The sequence below is a fragment of the Solea senegalensis genome, linkage group LG16 (genome assembly GCF_019176455.1).
Source record: "Solea senegalensis isolate Sse05_10M linkage group LG16, IFAPA_SoseM_1, whole genome shotgun sequence".
Taxonomy (NCBI): domain Eukaryota; kingdom Metazoa; phylum Chordata; class Actinopteri; order Pleuronectiformes; family Soleidae; genus Solea; species Solea senegalensis.
This window is the reverse complement of record NC_058036.1, coordinates 6312079-6335878: the sequence shown is the minus strand read 5'-3', so window position 1 is coordinate 6335878 and position 23800 is coordinate 6312079. Positions and strand designations below refer to the sequence as shown.

The following is a 23800-nucleotide window of genomic DNA, read 5'->3' as shown; positions in this document are numbered from 1 at the left end:
ATGTCCATGTAATGCAAATATAAAATCAGAACAATCACAATTTTAGTCTTATTCAGAATATTGTTCTCTTGAATTGTATACTCCTGTTTACATGTGACAGAACATAGTCAGATTGTCATTCACTGATGCAAATGGGACACTAGTTTATAATCTGATTAAAGTGTCCACGACATGTCTGTACATTATGTCATGTGACTAAAATCAGGATTATTCACTCCTTAATCAGATTATTGTTTATTTTAAGAACAACCTTATTCAGCTCATGATTTTGCCAAAAGAACATTTTCCAATTCATGCGACAGAGGAGAAAATCTGATTATAAGACACTACGTGTCTACTAAAGATTGCATTAGTCGTCATTTCTTAATCTGATTATTGTTTATGAGCCTGAATGTGACGTTTACATGCGCTTATAAAAAAAAATTCTGTCAACGTTGCATAAACTGCTGTAAAACTTTAATAGGACATTGTAATCTGATTAAGTAAATGTGTTCATGGCAACTAAAATAAAACACTTTTCCAAATCTGATCATGCATTAATCTGAGTGTGATAAATGTGAACAGAAAATTCCGTTTACATGACAGTGTCAGTGACTATCATCTTAATCTGGTTAAACGGTCCAGAGGTGGTGGACTGTCCACAGGTCATAAACATGTCTATATAAGTTAATGTTTATGCGCAGTGGAGATAAGTAACGATAACGAGGAGCAAACAGGACACAACAGATCATTTTAGGACGTTTGACATGTGAAAAGTTGGCTAATTGAGCTGAAATCTGTTTTGCCAGGATTATATAATCTCACTACATTAGCCAATTCCAACTGGGTTTAAATTAAAATATAGATATTATCTGTTTGAACCCTGACCTGTAACTTCTACAGGCAGAAAACGTGGTTCTCTTTTAGTCACACCTGTCAAATAGAGCCATGGTTCTTAAGCTGTGGCGCGTGTACCACCAGTGGTACGCAAGCTTCCTCTGCTGGTAAATTGGAGATAAAAATCATAAATTCTGTTCTACTGTATATACAATGGTATGATCGGAGTGGAGCTGAGGGATTTTGCGTACAGAGTGTGTTAAATACTTCATTTTTACTTCAATATTTTCCTCATGTGGTTCTTGGTATAAAAAGTTTCACACATGGGAAGAAGACGAACACACAAACACGTACCCAGACGTCCATTGTTCCTCGTTCCCGTTCGGACTTTTCAGAGACCGCTCACATTTTCACACCTGTGCCGTGACCTTGTGTTGGTGCTCGTGTGTTTTCAGTGCGATGAATATTTCAGGAGTGTGAGGAGGTGTGAACGCTCACTCATATCCAGTGACACCTGCATCAACACAATGCCTTTTCTATATGTGTGTGTGTGTGTGTGTGTGTGTGTGTGTGTCGCTGAATGTTTGTCGTGAGAAACAAGATAGCAGGAGTCCACGTGAATATGGGCTAAGACTCCCGGAACGTCCATAATCGCAAGAGTGTGGACATTTTCTCTGAAGGACTTTCTAATGGGGCCAGTTTACAAATATAATGTCTCCTTCATATTTATTTATTTATTTATTTATTTATTTATTTATTTAGCCGGGAAGGTCCCACTGAGTTACAAGATCTCGTCTTCCAGGGAGTCCTGGTCAAGATGTCAGATATAAAACTCACAACAGAATATCAAAAGCTAAAAGGAAGTAGTTAAAGGAGAGTAAATACATAATAAAAGTGTTGTTTCCTCTACTTAGCTCTATGAGGCGGCCATTTTGGGCCACCATGTTTCTACAGTAGCAGTAACTGAACATTTTGATGCTAAGAGTTTTGATGCTAACTTTTGGCGCCACAGACATGACATGGGTGGGAAAAACTTTAAATTGTGGCCACAAAATATTAAATTGTGTTTACAAATTAGTAATTATACATGGTAGTAATTTCGTGGCAAAGAATTTGTGTGCGTGCCCCCCTATGTCATGTCTGGGGCGCTAACGTACAAACTGAATCTTACAAACTGCACCTTTCAGTGAGTTTTCTAGAGTAACTTCACTAAAAGATGATCTGAACAGTGGCAGTTTTCACTCAAAATAGGAGTGATTTTCTGAATAAAAACAACAAAAAAGCTGCTGTAACAACGTTGTCCTTTGGCTAACTCCCCTAAATCCTTTGGCTTTTATGAAAAGTTGTTTCTCATTGTCTACAGAATCAGGAGCTAACTTAGCTCTATGAGGCGGCCATTTTGGGCCACCATGTTTCTCCAGCAGCCCACAAGGGACAAACTAAAAAACTTTTGAGTTTTGATGCTAACTTACGGAGTCACAGACATGATATGGGGGGAGGACTTTACATTTGGGGCCACAAAATATTAAAGTAATATTTGTGGGCACATAATAGCTATTTTGTGGCAAAGAATTTGTTTTTCCCCCATGTCATGTCTGGGGCGCTAACGTATTAACCTGAATCTTACAAATTTCACCTTTCAGTGAGTTTTCTACAGTAACTTTACTAAGAGATGATCTGAATAGTGGCAGTATTCACTCTGCTCAAAAAATAGGAGTGATTTTCTGAATAAAACAACAAAAAGCTGAATAACAACGTTGTCCTGAGGCTAACACCCTGTGGGTTGCTATTGTTAGCATTCCACACCCTCCTCTTTATGTCACCTCATGGAAATGACGTCATCTTTGAACTCTTTTAGGCTAAAATTAGTGAGTATAGGTGTGATTTTTGGACCAGCTACAAAGGCAATGGGATCTTCATTGCCATAACAACATATCCATCCATTGTCTACCGCTTTATCCTCCACATGAGGCCTGCTAGGGCCAATGCCAGCTGACATGGGGCCAAAGGCAGGGAACAACACTGGACAAGGTCAACATATGGAAACGAGCAGCCATTCACTGACACCTACGGGCAATTTAGAGTGGAGGGTGGAGACTGGAGCCACTGGAGTTGCCCAAAAACCTGACCAACTCCACACCTTCCTGTTGTGAGGCAACAGTGCTAACCACTTTGCATTGCCGTAATTGTGCAACTGTTTGTGCTATTGGAAAAATTCCAACAGTTTCTGAAAGCCGAGAAAGTCAACATGTGGTTATTACAGTATTTTTACTCACACTGTTGCAGGAAGCCGGCGAATGAGGGTCACCAGAGAAGAGTTGGAAAAACACCTGTACATACAGTCGTTTCTGGACATTGAGACAAACTTTTAGTTTTTCTTCATTTTAAATTGTTAAAACACAATTTTAACATGCATTAAATAACCAGATATTGAAAGTTATTCTGGAAAAATGGGCAAAAGCACTTACTCAAAGGACATTTTCTGGCCCTTTTCAGGCTTAGGTGTTAAAAAGTTAAATGGTTTTGTCGAAAGGAAACGTCGTCGACATCAGTGTCAGAGTCGTATCTGCTTCCATCGCAAACATTAGCGTCCGATAAACTAAAAACACAGCACAGACACTTTCCACACAGAGAGAGACACTCACTCAAAAACCATCAGCATCGACCGCGTCCCACTGATGAGAGGACAGGACCTTTCGTCCGAGTACGAATAAGTACGAGCTGAAATTGCAGATTCGATAAATATTGATTTTCTCTGATACACAAACGAGATCAGACGGCGGGTGAGGAGGACACTGACCACGAGAACTCCCACTGAGAAAACACTAGTGGACTCCGGAGAGTGGACGATAGTTCCAGTCTGGACTAATAAGAATGTGAAAGGACACATGAGACAAGTTCATTCACATCCTGACCTTAACCTGAGTATCTGTCTATTTACTGCTTCTTATAGATATTTTACAGGAGTTTCTCTTTCATTACAATGATATGATTAGTATTTATTTATTTACTTAATATGTATTAATGTACCCCTGGTGTTTCCTCAGGTCCTTTCTGGGAGATAAAATTCTCCATGATCATTTCTGGCCTTTGTTTGCATGAGATGATTATGCCTATAGTATGTATGCATGGGTTTGTGAGTTTAAAGTGCTGCACAAATAAAGTTGGCTTTGACTTTTAAAAACAAAAGTTAATTTATGATGTAATTTAAACAGTGCAACATTCATTTATTCAGTGAATGCAGGTAATTATCGCAGTTAAAAAGTCAAACTTTTTGGTTAAAAAAACTTCAGTATGGGGTGGGCAACATGAGATTAAAATTGAATTCCAATTTTTCCTTCCTGACATCCCGCCAATAAACGTGTTTATTCCGAAATGGAGCCATAAACTTTTCAGAATAGAAAAAAAAATTTGTGACGCAAAATAATTCTGTAAACAAGAAAATTCCAGTGACATTTTGATCGTTGTTTGATCTCTTGTTGCCAATGTCGTCAGGTGCAGGACTTGAGCTGGTAATGGAGTATCAGTGGAGTCACATTTGGGTGGAACCTTGAGAGGCTGACTCTTACAGCTGGTTGCACAAGCCCCTCCCCACTTCCCCCTCCCCCCTTTCAAACACCTGTTTGTGAAAAAACAGAGAAAGCCTGTTTTAAAGTCGTCACATTTCGAGAACGGTTGACGATACGGACACAATTTGTCTCTGTGAGTGTCAGGAGGTTTTCAAGAGCACCCACATTTAAATTTGGGAATTGACAGAGAAATGTCAGATTTAAAATCACCCTCGTCTTCATTTAAAAAAAAAAAAGAGAAGAAAAAAGCTTTAACAAACTACAGGTGTTTTTTCTCATGGGAGTCAATGGGAGGTTTGACCAGAACTCTGTGCTTTTAGCTGATTTTAAGTTGTATTAAAGGGAAAAACACACAGGGTTAAACAACCATAGCAACAGTTATATGTAAAAATTGTCTGTGTAGGTTGGAAATTGTGGGCAGGAGAACAGTTTGTGATTATTTTCACTTATTATAAAACCTGAAAAGGTCCAAAAAAACTGTACAAACCTTAAACTGTGATTGTTAAAAAAGTGTAATATGTATCAAAACTTTGATTTAGGTGAGAAAAGTTTCAAGTGTTGTGACCCGTTTCAAGTTTCAACCACCAACCACGTCTCTACGTTAGAGTATGAAGACACTGGGTTGTGATCACCTTTTTTTTTTCCCCATTCATGCGTATGTGGAAATTCTTCTTTTTTTCGAAACACTTAGAAAAGTCATCGCACGCCATTCCCGGTCAAACCGCACTGCGAAAGAAGAGGAGAGAGGAAAATAAGGAACAATGCAATGCAATGAGAACCATGAAGGAAGGAAATTCATTTACCGTAAAGCACTTTGATGGAAAGTGCTTCACAAAATAAATTATTACTATGATTTTACTAGAATTGTGTACAACAAAGATGAACCGTTGTAATTGATATTTTGTGAAGACAAAACATGTTTCTGTTTTAAATCATTTCTCGTACTGAGGTGTTCAGGTAGAAAATAGCTTTTAAAAACGGGATTTCATGTCCTGCGGCGAGTAAATACCAGCCTGAGAGAGAAGTCAGCGCAATATTTGACCTTCCGTGCACAGACACCAAAAGAAGAGGGAAAATCAATTGTCTTTTTTAATTACATCATCGAAGCATAGATGCATTACTTGTGAAAAAGGTAGAAAAAACAGCGAGTCTTTCTCAATAATTTAAACCTCTCTGGCCGAAGAGCGTGGCCGCCTCACAAAACCTAAGATTTCCCCGTAAAGCGTTTAAATTTCATGAAACCAAAAGACAAGGAGTTAACATGGATCACTGAAATGAAAGTGCGTCTCCTCGTTGAAGTTTTTCAAATTGTTAAAGAAAACAAAAAACAAACAAACACAGAAGATGCGAGTGGCGTTATGTTACAGTCCTTCCACCCCTTTCCACAGGGTTTTTGCAAGCATTATTTTTTTTGTTTTCATGAAACTTTAAAAGTTCCATCGTTTGATCGACAAACAAGTTGAGTTATAGAAAAACAAACAAGAAAAAAAAAAATTATAATAATAACAATAACAATAATTACAATGACAGTAATAACAAGAAATGTAAGTAATAAACACAGTCCTGTACAGTCAGTCTTCTGACGGATCACGGCTAAAGTGATCGATTAGCGACTGGATTCTCAGCCGTCGCGAGCGCCTGCTGAAGAAAAAGTGGCCGATGTTGTCGTCGACGCCTCTCAGCTGCCCTCGTCTGTGGCTCCACCCTCCTCTGTGGCGAGGAAAAAAGACTTGATTATGAAGAATTCACCGGATTAGCTTCTCCTCTCCTATTGACCAGGGCCCTTTGGCACTGCATGTTAAGCCTAAAGTCACAAATATGGGTTTTAAAATGGGCACTGATTTTAAACTGGACCGTCAATTTGGTGCAGTAGTGAAGTCCAGCTTTAAATTCACTCAGGACACTCGGCAAAGGTCAAATCTATCCTCGCCTCGCCTGGATGCCTCAGCAAGACTTCCCCTCTCACGTCTCCAGCTTGTCCAACAATGCTGCTGAACTGAACCACGTAAGAGGGAACACATGACGCCTATTTTATCCTCACTCCACTGGCGGCCCGTTCATTTTAAAAGTGTTTTTTATTTGTTTTTAAATCCTTAAAAACTGTCTTTTCCTGCCTTACCTCTCTGAGCTGGGTCATCCTCACGCGCCTGCCCGGTCTCTGAGGTCAGCTGAAATCTAAACGGAAGCTCAGAGAGGACAGAGCTTTTTCGGTCTGTGTTTTTATGTTTTTATACAGTATTTTATTGTTTTATGGTACGTTACACTGTCTCATGTGTTTATAGGTTATGCATCTCTGATGTACAGTACTTTCAGCTGCTGCTTTTAAAGTGGAAAAAGGGAGGTGCTAACTCCTAAACTCCTCATCATCACCGTCCTGCAGCAGCAGCAGCAGGAGGAGGAGGAGGAGGAGGACAGTGTCTCACCTCTCTGTGGTTCCGCCGGTCTCCCACAGATGCTTCAGTCCAGTTCGTGGATCTCGTCCTGCAGCGAGGCCGATGGCCGCGCCACCTCGCTCATCCGCTTGGCCATGATGTCCCACTGCGGGGCCAGGACTTTGGACTTGGAGCCTGCAGACAAGAGACGAGGGAGAGCTTGTATGGAGGATTACACCTTCTGCCCTCTAGTGGCTGCATTAGATACTTTCAGTTGTCTATAACAGCCTTTTTATCTCCAGTTAATGTGTGAAAAATGTCCAGCAGATCAATCATTTCAAAATAAAAGTACATGTGAATGAACTTTTAAACTAATATAACTATTTTCATGATCAATTATTATGTTGATTATTTTCTAGATGAATCAATAAGTTGTCAAAATGAATCAGTTTCAATGATTTCTCTGTTACATGGAGCAAAGAAACAAGAACATTTAATGAATTTGGATTAACTTCCTGAATTAGGAAAAAAAATACACTCAAACCACTTAATAGATTAATAGACAATTAATTTTGTCTTTGTGCTGCAGCCCTCAAATTCTTTGATTTCAAAAGGGAAATATAATCTCAAATAAACAGGATGCAAGAGTGTCAGCTTTTAGACTGTACTGTCATTTTCTTTAATGGATAAATCCTGACTTGTAGCAAATGTTTCATCCCCAAATTACCACAATGCGAGTTACGAAGCTGATAAGTTTGTGTTTCAATAAAAAAAGAAGAAGAAGAAATAAATAATCCCTAATCCTGGATCCTGCCTCAGTACCAAACCTAATCTCCTCGTGGTGTGTTTTTCCCTGCTTCAGCCTGAGGTGGACTCGCAGACCAGTGGAGATGCTTTCCCCCTCAGGATATACTTACCAAGTCCTCTTCCTCCTCCTCCTCCTCTCTGCAGTTACCATGACAACATAGACTGTAGCCTCCAGCTAAAGCAGCAAGACCGACCCAATCCCCGTTCTCCCTCTCCCTCTCTCTCTCTCCATCTTTCCCTGGCATACTCTCACTCTCTTGATCTCTCAGTCTGTCTCTTCCCCTCTCTCGTTTCACAGGGGAAAGAGAAAAATGGGACACAACCCAAAAAAAAGAACCTCCCAAACTCTTAACCCTTCAGCAGGGGAGCTCGGATGGGCCTGTGCTCTTTCTCTCTCTCATAAATATCCTCATTACTCAGGTTTTTCAGTAATTTTAAAGCGTTTTTTGTGTTTTAAATATATTTTTGTAAGTTAAAGTCATTTAATAAAATGGCGAAAAGCAAAAGAATAACACAATTATATAATTTTATGCTTATATTAAATGTTATTTAAGAATGATTTACATATTTGTTAACTGCTTTAAATGCCTAACCCTGAACATTTAGCTAAACCCAATTCTATCCCTAAAACCAAGTTTTAAGTCTCCCAAAGAGACCTTCAAACCTGGTTCTCTCAAATTTAGAGCATTTTAGGAGACCTTAAACAGTATTTATTTGAAAATTAGGAAAATGATGGCGTCATATTACAACGTAGTAGCTGAAGTCAGCGTGAAAAGACGTCCTGTCTTTAGAGAGTTCGTACAAGGCGATGAAAAAAGTGTTGAATCGTAAAATAAAGAGAGGCGAAGACACTTTTACTTAACAAAACAGACCAGTGATTGTTCTTTACGTCTCGTAAAGTATTTAGGTTTATGACAGGAAGTGGGTAGATTTGTCGCCCGTCGCTTTTTTAAAAAAGAGTCACTCAAGTCGGATGGAAACGTCACAAAACGTAAACAAACCGACATTATTTCCCTTTCTTTCCCCCGTCTCCGTTTCTGCTATTATATCTGTAATGTTTCTAACTTTTGTGGTGTAGCGTTACAGCGCCACTTACAGGGCTGGCATATGTACTACAGCGCTTTGAGTCGACGGTGTTTCCGTGTAGACGTGGCCTTAAGTTTGGGTTTTTTGTGCTCCACACAAACAAGAACACGCGCACACTGCACTGTACGTCGACTCACTGTCCAGTCCGTTGTGCTGTTCATAGGTGCGCTTGCCTAAGATGGTGGGGGAGCCATTGTTGAGGATGGGAGAGGATTTAATGGGCGTCAGGCTGCCTGTAGAGATGGAGCATCCTCGTGTGGGAGGGTTGGGCTTCACTGGACAGGGATGGGCTTCTGAAACGTGAGAGAAAGAGAGAGATGAAGGGAGAGAAGACGAGCGCCGGAAGGCCACCGCTTGTTAAGCAGAGAGGATAATAAAAGGGGCAAACGAGGGACACAGAAAATGGAATTAAATCAATGGAAGTGACTCGTTAATCTAATCCGCTTTTTTACGTTTGAATTTAATGGCTTATTTTTAACTCATTAGATAAAAAGCCATATTTATCGCCATGGAAAAACAAGGCAACCGTGTCACTGGTGAGGATCTCTGAAACACCAGGACCCAATAATCAATGCTTTTTTTTTTTTATTCCCATATTTCTAAATGTTGTACAAGTATGCTTTCGTCTTCTTACCTAAATACCGAACCACAGACTCCAGAGGTTTACGGTCCACGGGTTTCAGTGACACCGGCTTTTTTGGCTGATCGGGCACCCGCAGAGCACCTGAAGACAAAAAAAAAAAATCAGTCGATAAAAGCTCGACTAGAGTAGAGAATGGCATACTGCCATAAGAGTGGCATACTGCCATAAAAAAGTGCTTAAAGGTTCAGTGCACAAAAAAAACGTGACTATACAACTAACATTAGTGTGAAATCACTTTAAGGTAACAAAAAACAAACTTGTTTTTTTTATTCTAGAGTGGCTTCCTCTGCTAAACCATCGCTCCATCTTAATCTAATTTCACTACACCGGTGTGTGAAGTACATGTGAGGAAAAAGAGGATGATGAGAGAATAAATCTGCCTCCTGGGAAAGGTCTGTAGTTGACTTTGCTCGACCCATTTACACCACTGTATTTGCTCAGGTGGTAGTTTGAGAACCGCTGAATTAGAATAAGGACTGGTTTACACTGGAAGTGTGGCGCGTCTGCCGCATCTCCCCATCGATCGGTTTATGGCTAGTTTTGGATTTGTCTCCGACAGTAAAAGTCATGTGATTTTGGTTTGGTCCATAAAAAATGTGGATCGGTGTTCGTCAAAACCTGGAAATGATGATGTTCTCAAATGTCTTGTTTTGTCCACAAACCAAAATGATTCACTTCTAATGATTTCGTCGTTATCCAGAGCAAAGAAATGAGGTAAAGATTCACATTTAAGAAGCTTAAACAATCGAAAATCTTGTTTTGATCATAGTCTTTGATTAATAATCGAAACTGCTTAAATATAATAATTAAGATTCAGCTGAGACACAAACTACTGAGAAAGGTGCGAGAAGTCCAGTGTGTATGTACTGGGCAAGGAAAAGAAACCAGAGAGGTCCTCAATTTGTCACAGCCTCACCATAAGATGTCACTAATTCTTACACACTGGACCTTAAAATGATTTTTTTTTCCAGTTGGTGAATTAGGTGTCCTTACATTCTGCCTTGATGGCTGCTGTGTTGACAGGGAGGTACGGATGCCGGGCCAGGTGTCGCGGTCTGATGATGTCCTGGCAGAGGCGGCGAGTCATGCGCGTCACCGTGGTGGTCTGCAGGTAAAAGGCCTGTCGTGTCTTCACCGCAAACTTGGGGCTGCCGCTGTGGCGCAGGGGCAAACCGTGGGGGCTCTGGAGACACACAACGGCACAGTGTGATGTGAATGTAGAAACAGGTCTGAAACAGGGGTCTTTTTCAGATACTGACAGGAAAAACGGACCAAAATTTAACAAACTAAAGTCACTAATGTCGCTTTTCCACTACATAGTACGCAGTTTGGTTGGTTTTCCATTACTATATTACCTCCTAAACATTGATTTTGCTAAATACACCAGACTCCTCCGTTAAATATTGAGATTTTAAGACAATCCCTTGCTAAATGTTGGAGATTAACGCACGTTTTCAAGATTTTTAAGTCTTTTTAACTGATGCGAACTGATTGTTCGCTTTGATTCCAGATGTCTTTGCTCGTGCCTTTTTCAGTGGCCGGCAGTCTGACGACGTCACGCGTGGTATCGGCTCAGCTCACTTGGAAGCAGGTACTAAAAAAAAAAGTACCAGGTACTATCGCTAATGGAAAAGCAAAATAATGGCTTATAATAATAATAATAATAATAATTTTTCTAAAGTCTGCAAGGTGCTTTGAAAAAGATAGCAATAGTAGCGTGCTCAGACATTTTACACACAAACACATTTACAGTATTTCTAGACTTGGCACACACACAAACACACATTTGTAACATGAAATACACTCATTTATGACAGTTTGTCTCAATTTTAATCCAGTTTTAACTTCTAAATGTCAAAATTAAATGAAAATAAATCACATGGGATAAACCTCTTTAAGTAAAACCAATTTAAGGACGTCGCTTTAGTCCCAGCGGAATTTTACGACACATTTTGGATTTTAGATCAATTTAAATACTGACTAATAAAGAATATGACGTGCAGATTTTATGCACTGTAGGCACAGATGGATATTCACAGATACTATCCCTCAAAGAGCAGAGCCTTTACATGAGTTTCACAATGTGTTTGTGGGTTTACAGGTTAAATAACTCCACGTTTATTCACAGCACCGCACACACAGTTGTGCCTGTGTTTATTTTTATTTTTTTACCAAGCTGCTGCGGTTGGGTCCGGGCCGCTCTCCGTCCAGCCTCGTGGGCATCTTCAGCCCTCCGTACTTCTTCCAGTAGGTCCAGCAGGAGGCGCACAAGCGACACTGCATGTTGGGAGGTCCCCATGAGTACCACTGGTAGGAGCTGCTGGCTACACACACACACACACACACACACACACACACACAAACAAACACACAGGAAGGAGGAGAATAGAGTGAGTGCAGTGTTTCACACAAACAGTCACAGGCGTGTGGTGCGATGCACGATCCACGCGTAATCATGTGATGCCGTCATGTGCACAACCTTTAATCCCCCGTCACTGCATTAACTACAACCCACTAAAATAAGTCAGACAATGCGGCGCATGCAGCGCCAGTCGCTCTTCCTCTCCGCCTTCAACGTGCAATTAAAATGTGAATCACACGCAGATACAATGGACTTCATTTGAGCCCTTTAAATAAGACGGTGGTGTTTTTTTTCAGATGAGGAAGAATCTTATTTTTTTATTTTCAGAATAAAATGACAGAATAATTAAAGATAAAAAGGTAAAATGCAGGATCAAATAATGCAAAATCACATTTGATACGGAACAAAAGCGTAACCACGCATCCCGTACATTAATATAGTCATATAGTGGGAGACAACCGCAACTTAAATAGAGACAGAGCTGGATTTGAGACTCCTGCAACCAGCTGTCCTCCACCACGGGGCCATATTACATTACAGAGAATACTACGCGGAGCATTACACATTCAACGCTGGATGATAAATTCAGTGTTTACTTGTCCACTTCGCTTTTAGCCGAGACTTTAGCTGGAAATTCAACTGCGAAAATTGTTGAAGAGACCGGCGCTAGATCATCGCATGAGTAGAAATGATAGTGTGCTCACTTTCCTCAGTATTTTAACATGAAGTAAGCAGATGATTTTCTCACACCAATACAGATCTATCTTCAGTGTCCACATGGGGGGAAAAACAACAATTGCAATACTTTAAAATAAGCCTGTGTATCAGTGCACATATGTTTCCCTTTGCATTCAGTACGGGACGTTTGTTTGAGCTATTTTTCAGCTTTTGTTAAATGAAAGACATACGACAAATAATGACTCACTGTAGCAGCTTTCACAGGCTCTGCCCAGGGCGGGGGTCTGTCCTGTGCCCGGAGGCCCCGGGACGACTGCACCCGCCACTCCGTTCACCAGAGCTGGCTTCACGTTGTTACTCAGTTGGTTAGGGTTTGGCTTGTTACTGTGGAGGCACAGCAATCAAGGGGAATCGAGTCAGACTGGCACAGGTAGGACGGAAAACGGAACACTGATGCTGCATGGAAATATGTCACAGCATGGCCTGAGCAACTTTGAAATAGCAGAAATGCTGCGGAGAATCCTTCCTTTATTCTGTCATGAATAGAATTATTAAACTCAATATTCCGCACAGAGACTTCGGCATCAAAAGACTCACTAGTTAGGGATGTAGACCTGCTTCAACTTGCTCTCAGCCTCGGCTGCTTTTAATCGTTTCTGGAGCGAAAAAAAAAAACAGACAAAGGAGGAAGAGTTAGAGTTATCAACCTTGAGTTTAGGACACTGAAACGACGTTTACATTAAATCAGACTTTGATTAAAAACGAAATAAAATGTATGCTTTTACCTGTTGTACATATCTGTCTGTGGTCTTCCACATGTAGTAATACTCGATAATACTTGTCAGGGACTTCCAGGGCAACTACAAAAGGAGGAGGACAATAATAATCACCATTAGTTTAGGGAGCTTGTTATTTAAAGTGGCGCAATCTATGGATGGATTAAAAAAAAAAAAAAAGAGTGAACATTAAATGTGGATTCAGCTCCTGACAAAAGTACAATTTAGACTAAAAGCATGTTCGTTTCAAAGAGACATGGAATTCAACTCACAATTAAAGTCAATAAGTGTGAAAAATCACATTCACAAAACGGAAAATTAAACGGACCTGCATCCGTTGCGGTCAGCATCTGCACGAAACACGGAGTAAAAATGGGAATGTCCCGTATGAGCCGGGAGGGAATACTATACAAGGAAACGCTGACTCAGCTTTCCCAGCTAAATATGACACTGTAATAACACCAGACTCGGTGACACATGTCAACAACCCTGAGGAACTCATAAACAAGCACAAGCACGCCGGAGGTGAACGCGCGAGCGCGGGCGACAAAAGTCCCTCGGAGAAGTTTGAAAGCAAACTGAGCCGTCAAGAAGTGGCCCCACCCATAATGGTGGTGGTGGAGTCCTGTTGTTTGAGAGCAGGAGAGTGAGCCGCCTGCACCAACGGCAGGCGGCCACCAGGTGGTGGAGTGACGCACACATTGAGGGCCGAGCACAACATGAGGTGGAGAAGGTTCACAAAAGGCAGCAGCAGCAGCAGCAGCAGCAGCAGCAGCAGCAGCAGCAGCATCCTGCTTCTCCAGCTGAGGCTCAGAGGACGAAAAGTTGCTTTTTGGCTTTCTTAGAAAATGATTGCTCACTGTCTAAAAGCTCAATGAGCCAAACGAACCACAAAGCTGCAGAGATGCGGCTCTAATTCTGCACTTTCCACGTATGACTATGCTTTAAAGCTGAAACGCCTTTGAGAAAAAGGAGAAAAACATTGATATCAGCGACATCTGCTTTCACTGCTACTTTTCTCCACATAAATATAACACATTTTATACGATTAAATTAAAATCAGTTAAAAAACATTCACGTCAACACCTCTCGTCTATCACTGAACTCAATAATTAAAGGGTCATTGTGGTATTAGCTTCTTCTTTTTTATCCAGTAACACTTTCATTACTACAAGTGTTAGATCTTCTTTTTAAAAAAGAAAACAAAAGAAATTACTAAAAAAATTTATTTATTTAAAAACAAAAACAAACAAACAAGTATTTCTACAAACCAGAAGGCTTTTCCCAATCTAATAAGTATGCTAAGCTAACTAGCCCTTGGCTGACAAATGAAATCATCAAATCCCCCACCCCCGTTTTTTTTTTTTTTTACTGGTTAATTACTCACAAAATCCTGCTGGATGTCGGTGAAATCTTTGCCGTATTTCTCCAGCGCCTCCTCGAACAGGTTGGCCTCTGAGGCGCTCCACTCCTCCATCTCGTCCCTGCAGAGGACGGGCCCGCCCTGGGGCACCAGCGCCGCGATGGCTCGGGTCATGTCATAGCCCGTGGCGTGGAGGGTGTCCATGGCGTGAAACTGAACACACACACACACACACAGTAGAATATACTGTCTCAGGAGTTGTTATCGTGTTATTCCGAGTCAAGATGTTTTGTGATATTCGGCTGCATTTTACAGCTTCTTGTGTAACGCTTCAGACTCATGTGTGTGTGTGTGTGTGTGTGTGTGTGTGTGTGTTGCTAGAAGGCCTCTCATCTATGTTTTATATATGAGGAGAAGATCTAGGGCAGAACAGACCCAACACCAGGCTTCTATGGCCAAATGCTTGTTAAAGACACACACACACACACACAAACGCTGTGCACTGCAGGTATTTTCTTTTGGTGCGTTGCCCCATTTGTCTCCCCGCTGTGGCGCGCCGCCACTTTAACCCAAGGCCACGCCCGTGCGTGCGTGCGCGCACACACGTGTGTGTGTATCACTCACCAAGGTGATGTCCCTGGAGGCTGCAGCAGCGCTCATGTGAAGGCTGGGCTGTCGCACAGAACTACTGCAGTCCAGAGCTCTGGCGAACGTGCCCACCGACCTACAGGGCGCAAAGATAGACACCAACTTTGGGTTGAGCATTTTAAAAGAATGCATGCAGTGTTGGGGCAATGTACAAGCCTGATTCAGTTCAAAAAGGAGGTACAAAGAGGAAGAAGGAAGCCCGTAATCACAGATTATATGATGTAATAAAAATAATAATAAAATAAAAAAAAGACATACATTTTTTTTCATATCATATCAAGAAATGAATGAATGGATTGGTAAGCAGGAAGCTAAATAAATAAGTTTATACTTCCTCCCACTCCTTTTTGAACATGTACACCGTTTTTTGTGTACCAATGAGGTGGAATGCGCATCTGCATTTGTTTTCTTTAGTATGTTTTGTTGTTACATGAACGCGGTGGAAACGCGGTGGAAACGCGGTGGAAACGCAGTGGAAACGCAGTGGAAACGCAGTGGAAACGCAGTGGAAACGCAGTGGAAACGCGGTGTCACATTTTAGTATCGGCTCAGCTGGAAACGCGGTGGAAACGCGGTGGAAACGTGCTGGAAACGTGCTGGAAACGCGGCGGAAACACAGTGGAAACACAGTGGAAGTGGAAACGCTGTGGAAACGCTGCGGAAACGGTGGTGGGTGGAAACGCAGGGAAACGCGGTGGAAACGCGTGGAAACACAGGAAACGTGGTGGAAACACAGTGGAAACGCGGTGGAAACACAGTGGAAACGCAGGGAAACACAGTGGAAACACAGGAAACACGGTGTCACATTTTAGTATCGCTCAGCTGGAAACACGGGAACGCTCAGTGGAAACACAGTGGAAACACAGTGGAAACACAGTGGAAACACAGTGGAAAACACAGTGGAAACACGGTGGAAACACAGTGGAAACACAGTGGAACACAGTGGAAACACAGTGGAAAACACACAGTGGAAACACGGAAACAGTGGCGGCGGTGTCACATTTTAGTATCGGCAAAGCTGGAAACGGTGGAAACGCGGGAAACACAGTGGGAACGTGGTGAAAACACAGTGGAAACGCGGTGTCACATTTTAGTATCGGCTCAGCTGGAAACACGGTGGGAACGCGGTGGAAAAACAAAAACTGGGTACAATCGAGCCTTGCTGTATCTGTACAGTGGAAAAGCAAAACTCCTTTTTTCTTATTTCTCTGTTAAATTCAATCGATGCTTCCTTCAGTTTTTCCCGGTAAAGCTTCTGTGCGTCCCGTCTTCTCTCGCACACATTCCTCTTTACTTAGGTATTAGTGCATATGCGAGTGTTTGTGTACATATAACTACCACAAAAACAAGTTTTACAGGAGGGAAAACGATTCATGGTCGAACACACAGCACGTGCATTCCGGGGCCTTGTCATCGTCACAAAGTTTCCACATAAACCACAGGAAGTCAGGATGGAAGTGGTATCAATATTGGTTTGGTTTTTTTCTCCTTTTTCTCTCCTGCGCCGACTTACCGAGCAACGACTAAGAACTGGTCGATCTGTTTCTCCGTCAGCGAGCTGTTGGGGTCCCAGATCTTCTCCTCTAGTTTCTCCAGTTCTCTGCCGTCACCCTCACCTACACGGAAACAAGAAAACACAGGTACACACAGTTCATTTTCTGCAGTTCTCCCCACCACGTGTCCACATCCTTTTCCCTCCCCCACCCCCTCCAATGACTCCCTTGTGTGAAGCTTTGATGAGAAAAGTTGCAGTTGGCCCGCCTGCAACCAAGCAGACAGGCAGCTTTAAAATCACATAACACATAAAAGGATTTCATTAACATGGCGTTAATTACAGAGCTTACAGTCCCAACAGTTCCCTAATTGGAATTTAACAGGTTTTGTCATCAAACCCCAAATCTGTCAGAACAGACTTCACATTGAAAGTGAACAACGCAATATCAAATAGCATTTGGAGACATTTCATATATGGCTGCAACAATTAAGCGATTATTAATGGATTAATAAATGAATCGTCAAATATTTTGATGATCGATTGATCAGTTTGAAGCTTCTTTCATTATTAAAAACACGATTTCTGATTGTTTTAGCTTCTTAAATGTGAATATTTTCTCCATTTCTTGCTCCCATATACAAAAGTGAATCACTTTGGTTTGTGGACAAAAACAAGACATTTGAGAACGTTATTATTTCCAGGTTTGACGCACACTGATCGTCATTTTTCAACGTTTCCAATCGATCACTTGAATAACCGAGAAAATGATTGTCAGATTAATCGATTACGGAAATAATCGTTAGTTGCAGTCCTTCTTCGACTCTTTTGATGTTTAAAACAAGTTCAGATTTTTTTTAGCTTCTTGAAAGTGAATATTTCCTGGTTTATTTGTTCCTTATTAGAAAAAAAGAGATTAAAACTCAAATTTTTGGTTTGAGAAAGAAAAAACTAAATTACTTTGCAACAACTAATGCACTTTTTCATTCTTTTGTACATACATGCAAATTAGACTCATAGATGTGACCTTTTTTAAAACAAAAACAAAAAAAAACAAGGATTATGGAAGATATGGAAGGTGACTGTAAAAGCAAATCGTTTGTGCAGAACATAGACAGAGATCTGTTATTTTAAATGCTCTGATTATGTATAATCATGCTGCCACACTGTGATTGCCATGGAAACTTGAGTTAGGCTTCTTTTTTTTTGCCTGTAGTTTAATTGTAGAAAACAAAAGTAAGCACTGGCTTCAGGCACAAAAGTGCTGTTTACAGCTTTGTCAAGTGTTTCAGAGAACTGAGCAGTTCCCAAAACATGAGGAGTTAAATAATCCGTCTAGATCTCAGCTTGGCCTATTAATGCCGAAGAATTTGTTTTAAAAAGAAGAATAAATCTCGGCGCTCAGCTGGATGAGAAAAAAAAAAAAATCCCCTGAAGGAAAATGTGAATGTGCTACTCGGAGAGGAAACCTCTTTCTTGGAAAAACGGTGTCAATCAAAAAAATAAAGTGAACCTTCGTTCAGGAGGTCGGTGATGTCGGCCTGGTACTTGTTCCCAACGCGGATCTCCCCCTTATCGGCCAGCAGTGTCTTTTGCTGAGGGTCATACACCAGTGAGTAGAAGAAGGCATCCTGGGAAATACAGATACAGGCAGAAAGGCATGAGAACGCAATGAAGGGAGCGGGACGCGAGATGGAGGGGAAATGAGAGCGGAAAGAACGAAGCACGAGTGTTATTCCTGTGTACATTTCCCCTTATTATGAAAAGAAAATTCTTGGTTATAATGCTGAATCTGGAAACGAGAATTCCTAATCCCACACAGTTTAGTATTTTATTGTCACTAGATAGGATAGCATTGTTGTTAACTATTATGATTAAATCCAAAAACCCCTAAATTTCACATAAATCCTTCCCTGAGCAGAGGCTGAAAAATGTGGCACGTGTATTTCTTCTTGGTATCGATGATACAACCAAGTGCAATCTCCAAATAATTTGACAACGATGAAAATGTGTGACAAAACAGCATTGTGATGAAATTATGCAGTGCTGCGGGAACGCGACGCCCCCCAATTCTTGCTCTTCAGATGAGGAAATAAGTTTGATTTGTTGCAAATATGATCCATTATGCCAAATATGAACCATATCCTAATCACAATATGAACACAACATATCATAATAATTGAAAAGCTTGCCCACTTACCTCTCTTTCCAGGTATGACTTCAGAGCTTCGGTCTCGTTCAGCAGTGTCACACAGCATTTTCCCCTGGAGTCCAGGACAAAACAGAGGAGAAATAAGGAAAGGGGGGGAAAAAGAGGAAGAGGCCGAAAGGTCAGAGGGTTCAGTGGTTGTTAAAGAGGTCATCAAAGGTCAGGCAGGTGTCGGGGGACACGAGAAAGAGTGAACATTTCAGAAAAAGAAGACTTAAAGCTGCACTGTTTCATTTGTTGTATCCATCATCTTAAAAAGGGAGCTTTTGTGTGTATACAGCGCCAGCGCAGGAGTGGGCGGGGACAAGAAGTGCGGGCAAATGACGGGATTTTCTGAGTCGACTCTGAAACTCCAATATTACCCTCTGTCTGTCTTCAGTCGACATAATACTAATCATTTCCTGTGTGCAGTGAGAAACTGTCGCCAGGTAACACTGGATCTAGAGGCTTAATCAGCATCACGTGTAGGGCTGTAGCGATCATTCAACTAATCGATTACTACATTAAATCGGCAACTATTTTGATAATCGATTGTTGTTTTTAAAAAAATTAAAACAAGTTTTCTGATTTTTTCAGCTACTTAAATGTGAATATGTTCTGGTTTCTTTGCTCCATATGACAAAGAAATCATTCAAACTGATTCAATTTGGTTTGTGGACAATAGAAGACATTTTCACATTTTATGGACCAAACAAGTGCTCGATTAATCCAGAAAATAACCGACAGTTGAATCGATTATGAAGATGATCGTCAGTTGCAGCCCTAATGACATGACGTGAATCCAAAAGTGAACTGGTTAAAGCAACAATCGTATGAATTAAGGTCCAGTTCACCCAGACTTTATTCTGAAATATCATGTTCCAGTCATTGTCTCCATCTGTCTGGATACAAACTACTGATTTAGCAGCTAAATACTCCAAACCTCTCAAGTGCAAGTCAAATAGAGTTCAGCTGGGGCGATGAACTCAAAAAGACCTGGCGTCACCCTCACTGCACACTTGAGTTTTGATCAAGCATGAGTTTGCAAAAAAATAAAAATATCTAAACATCACTTTAGTTATTTTTGTTGGAGCACATCGGCTTCCTCCTCAGAAATGTCAGGTAATAATGTGGCGATGATTAAGTGGGATTGCCTGGGGCTTACTAATGAGCAAACATAGTCCTGGAAGCAGAAACGGCTTTTCTGTAGAATAGAAGTGGATTATTCTGTGTCACGGTGCGTTAAAGGCAAAACGAATCCCGGGTTCCTGTAAGATGGCGGCGGCGTACCGTCACAGCAGAGCAGACTGATTCAGCACTGTTGGAAATTAACTTAATAAAAGTGACAGTGGGTTAAATTTCTTGAAAAATAACAACCTTGATTACTTCTAGTTCTAAGTTATACACCATGTGTTCACTTTATTAGGTACACGCTCAAAGTGTTACAGCAGTAGTTCTGCCATAATACCAATCATGAAACATATTACTCTAGTATTTGTTTTTTGGTACCGTTTTTGTTAGCATGTGAGAAAATCAATTCCACTCTCTTGTTTATTAAAATTAAAAATGTTTGACCTTTTATTGTTTTCTTTTGACGCATCAGAAAAGTATTGAATGTGAATGTGTTAAAATTTTGACATTGCAGGTTTTTGCCAATCATCTACAAAGCACTTTTGATTGGTTTGAAAAACAACATAAATAACATTCACGTGACTGATTGAGATCAATTATGTTTTAGCACTGTCGTCAGGATTGATGGTGTTTTACATACAGTACAGACAGTACTTTAAAAATCAACGGAGTGTGATAGATTAACTAGAGTACACATGTGTCACATACACAAGCCTTTCGGTCAACATTTAAAGGAATATTTCCCTGTTGGAAAATCTGTGTAGTAGAAATGTGAAATAATAGCTGAAGCAAGTGCCTTCTTGGCTGAGAAAGGCAGAAAAATTTGAATTTGGACGACGGCAATTCCCAGAACGCACTGCGTTCGCTGCCCCACGAGAGTCTCGCTGTCTCAGGCGTCGAAGCAGACACACAAATCCCCGTGAGAAATTAAATATATAATAAATATAAAAAAAACAAAAATACTGGCCACCCGCCGGCTTCTAGTTTTCGCCGAAATACAGGTGTTTTTCCTTGTCGTTCTCAGTTTACTCTGCAGAGCAAGAGCCGGTTAGCGTAACTGTTAGCAAAGATGGTGGACACTGTGTTTACATTCTGGGAATGAAGTCTTGTCCCCCTTTGGGTGAGTCTAAAAAGTGCCGAACTGGCATTATAGTTTCAAACCTTGAACCAACATTTTATTTTGCAAAGGGGAAAGAGATTTTTTTTTACAACTCAGTAGAAAACTGAGGGAGGGAAGCACAATTTTCAAAAAATGCTACTGCTATTCTAGCAATACAGAGCCACATGCAATTAAAGTATTCCTTTAATTAATACAGGGTTTGATACCAAACATAAAAGACTCAGGTGGAAACCACAAAAAATAATTAAGGACACGTCATGGTTTTGTTCTGAGAAAATTGGGATTTTTCAGACTCAACTGTGGCTCAAAAGAACTGCATGACATTTCATTCACAGCCTGAGATCAGTTCTTTCGCAGAAAGCGGAGAACAAAAAGACAAAGAAAGCGGCGAGACGTCGTTCAGTGATGTTGATGGTGTGTACCTGATGTGTGTGGCAGGTAAAGACTCCAGTTGGCGAGACAAGAAAAGCTCTCTGTGTCTGAGCTGGTGTTTCTGTTTCTCGGGGAGGTCGGCCATCTCTGGGTTCTCCATCTCCTCTTCCAGCTCCCCTGGGTGGAGGGGGAGGAAAAAAAAAAAAGGGAGGGCAAAGGTCAAACACACGTGCATCAGATGAGGCTGAACAATGGCGTCCGCAGGGAAAACTGGCAAATGTTGTTGGCAGCAGCCACAAACAGACACACACACACACACACACACACACAGTTGATGAGCCAGAACAATGAAGTCCCCAAGGAAGCGGAGACTTGTGTTTATAGTATATAAACCAGTATTTCACATAAAATCTCACTGATTATGTCCTCATGAGTCATGCACCATCAATCCTTCCACACCCGTCTGTGCTTCCCGCCTAATTCTGCATTTCATTCCCGACTCCTGGGAAATCTGCCGCACTTCCAGGCGACAAACTTCATACAGCGTACACGACAAGTCCATTTACCGATTGCCCGATTGACACGTTTGGCAACTGTTTTGACATTTAATTCATCACTTTGTCCATGTTAACCTGGTAAACGCATGCTAACCGATAATGAAGAGCAGGTAGATGGGGGGAAAAAAAAATCTGAAATACAGTTTATATAATTTGTGTTGTTAGCTTTCAACAACAAATGTTTAAGTTGATTATTTACTTTAAATTGGATTTCACAAAATGCTTTTATTAAGCAACAATGACAAAGAAAGAGAACAAATTTCTCCTTCAATAATCCTGCACTGACAGAAGACTTGACAAACTGATCACCCAACAACGTAGACATCCTTACTTCTGACTTTAAAAAGTCAAGTTCTTTTGTTTCCAACAACGCAAGCAATGGCCGACGACCTCGTAAACACAGCATGGACCCCGGGGTTGTGAGACCACAGGCAGCGTCCTACCAAGAGAGCATCCACGTTACGTTCTCAGACTCGACAAAGAGCCTCCAGAACCACAGGAGACTTTACACAATTGTTTTCATGGGCCGAGGAGCAAACTGGCCTTTAAGTGTTGGACTGCTGGAGTTTCCTTTGCGGTTTGTGTTGTTGATTAAGCTGCGATTTCATCTGATCATCTGCTGGTGCAACACTTTGTCTTGGAGTGTTATCGATTGAGATTTTGCTTTAAAACCTTTTTTGTATCCCAGTGTCGTCGGATTATTTTCTTGACTAGTTATTTGCTCCACAAACTAAAATTATTTAGTTTGAATGATTTTTGTTTGTTATATGGAGCCAGGGCTGAAACAATTGATTACTATACCAAACTATTTTGATGTTTTTTCCATTGCTAAAACAAGTTTGTCTGATTTTTCAGCTCCTTAAATGAGAATATTTTCTGGTTTCTTTGCTCCATGTCACAAATAAATCATTGAAACGGAATCCTTTTGGTTTGAGAAACGATGATGAACATCTTCTGATGTTTTCTGGTCCAAACGATCACTCGATTAATGGAGAAATAAACGACGTGAAGCAAATGACCAATAAATAAATACTATAAATAAAAAAAACACTTAAACCAATTAAATCAAATATCAAAATAGTTTGCACTTTAGCCACACACACACACACACAGATTTGGGGGAAAAAAAAAGTACAAATCAAAAGGCACTTGGTGAGAACCAGCTCAAGAATGAACAGAGCGACCCCTGAAGAACCATCAGCCCATTTGAACCAGAATGATTCTATAAAGGAGAGATTTAGCCGCTGCGGGTGAGCAATATCCCTACGTACTCTTCCTCCTCGTCTGTGGATAAGAAAGGAATTAAGGTGAGGCGGACGGAGACGCAGATAAACCGAGGGACAGATAGAATTGGCAAAAAAAGAGGACGGGGGTAGTGTGACAAGAGTGATAAAGAGCACGGGAGCATGAGATGAAGACAGAAGGACGTAAAGACGTCGAGCGGGAAGAGGGGGAGACGAGGAAGGGGAGCAATAGAGAAATCAGCAGGGAGACAAAGAGAGGGAGTAAAAACTGGTAGAGAGAGTAAAGAAAAGACAATGAGAACAGAAGTTAAACGGGCAGAGAGAGAGAGAGAGAAAGCAGTCGGTACGTGCGCCAATTCATTTGGAGTTTCATTAGAGGAAGTGAGACAGAAAGAGGGAGACGGGGAGCAGAACAAAAGCAATCAAGGGATTTTCAGGAGAAGAGATGTGTGGCCAAAATCAATAAGTACTCCTTCATTCGCTCACTCTGCCCAGCACTCAGCACCAAGCAGAGGCTCTATCAGTGCCCAGGCAAAGCCTGCTCTAACACACACACACACACAGCAGGGCCTCGCT

General features: G+C 41.1%; 1 protein-coding gene across 2 annotated transcripts in view; it reads right to left on the bottom strand.

Annotated features, from left to right (window-relative positions):
- Positions 1-5456: 5456 nt before the first annotated feature.
- Positions 5457-23800, bottom strand: part of mta1 (metastasis associated 1) — a 45065-nt gene continuing 26721 nt past the window's right edge. Inside the window, exons 4-18 of one of the 2 annotated variants that reach the window (XM_044047527.1) lie at positions 21474-21600; positions 18813-18876; positions 18126-18243; positions 16634-16736; positions 15097-15196; positions 14497-14685; positions 13119-13193; positions 12931-12989; positions 12581-12717; positions 11466-11617; positions 10287-10476; positions 9285-9374; positions 8788-8943; positions 6809-6952; positions 5457-6095 (exon numbers count right to left, since the gene is read on the bottom strand). In XM_044047527.1, coding sequence (XP_043903462.1) covers positions 6843-6952; positions 8788-8943; positions 9285-9374; positions 10287-10476; positions 11466-11617; positions 12581-12717; positions 12931-12989; positions 13119-13193; positions 14497-14685; positions 15097-15196; positions 16634-16736; positions 18126-18243; positions 18813-18876; positions 21474-21600 — 1670 coding nt within the window. In that variant the 3' untranslated portion in view covers positions 5457-6095; positions 6809-6842. The remainder of the gene's footprint in view (positions 6096-6808; positions 6953-8787; positions 8944-9284; positions 9375-10286; positions 10477-11465; positions 11618-12580; positions 12718-12930; positions 12990-13118; positions 13194-14496; positions 14686-15096; positions 15197-16633; positions 16737-18125; positions 18244-18812; positions 18877-21473; positions 21601-23800) is intronic. The other variant, XM_044047528.1, reaches the window with a different exon arrangement.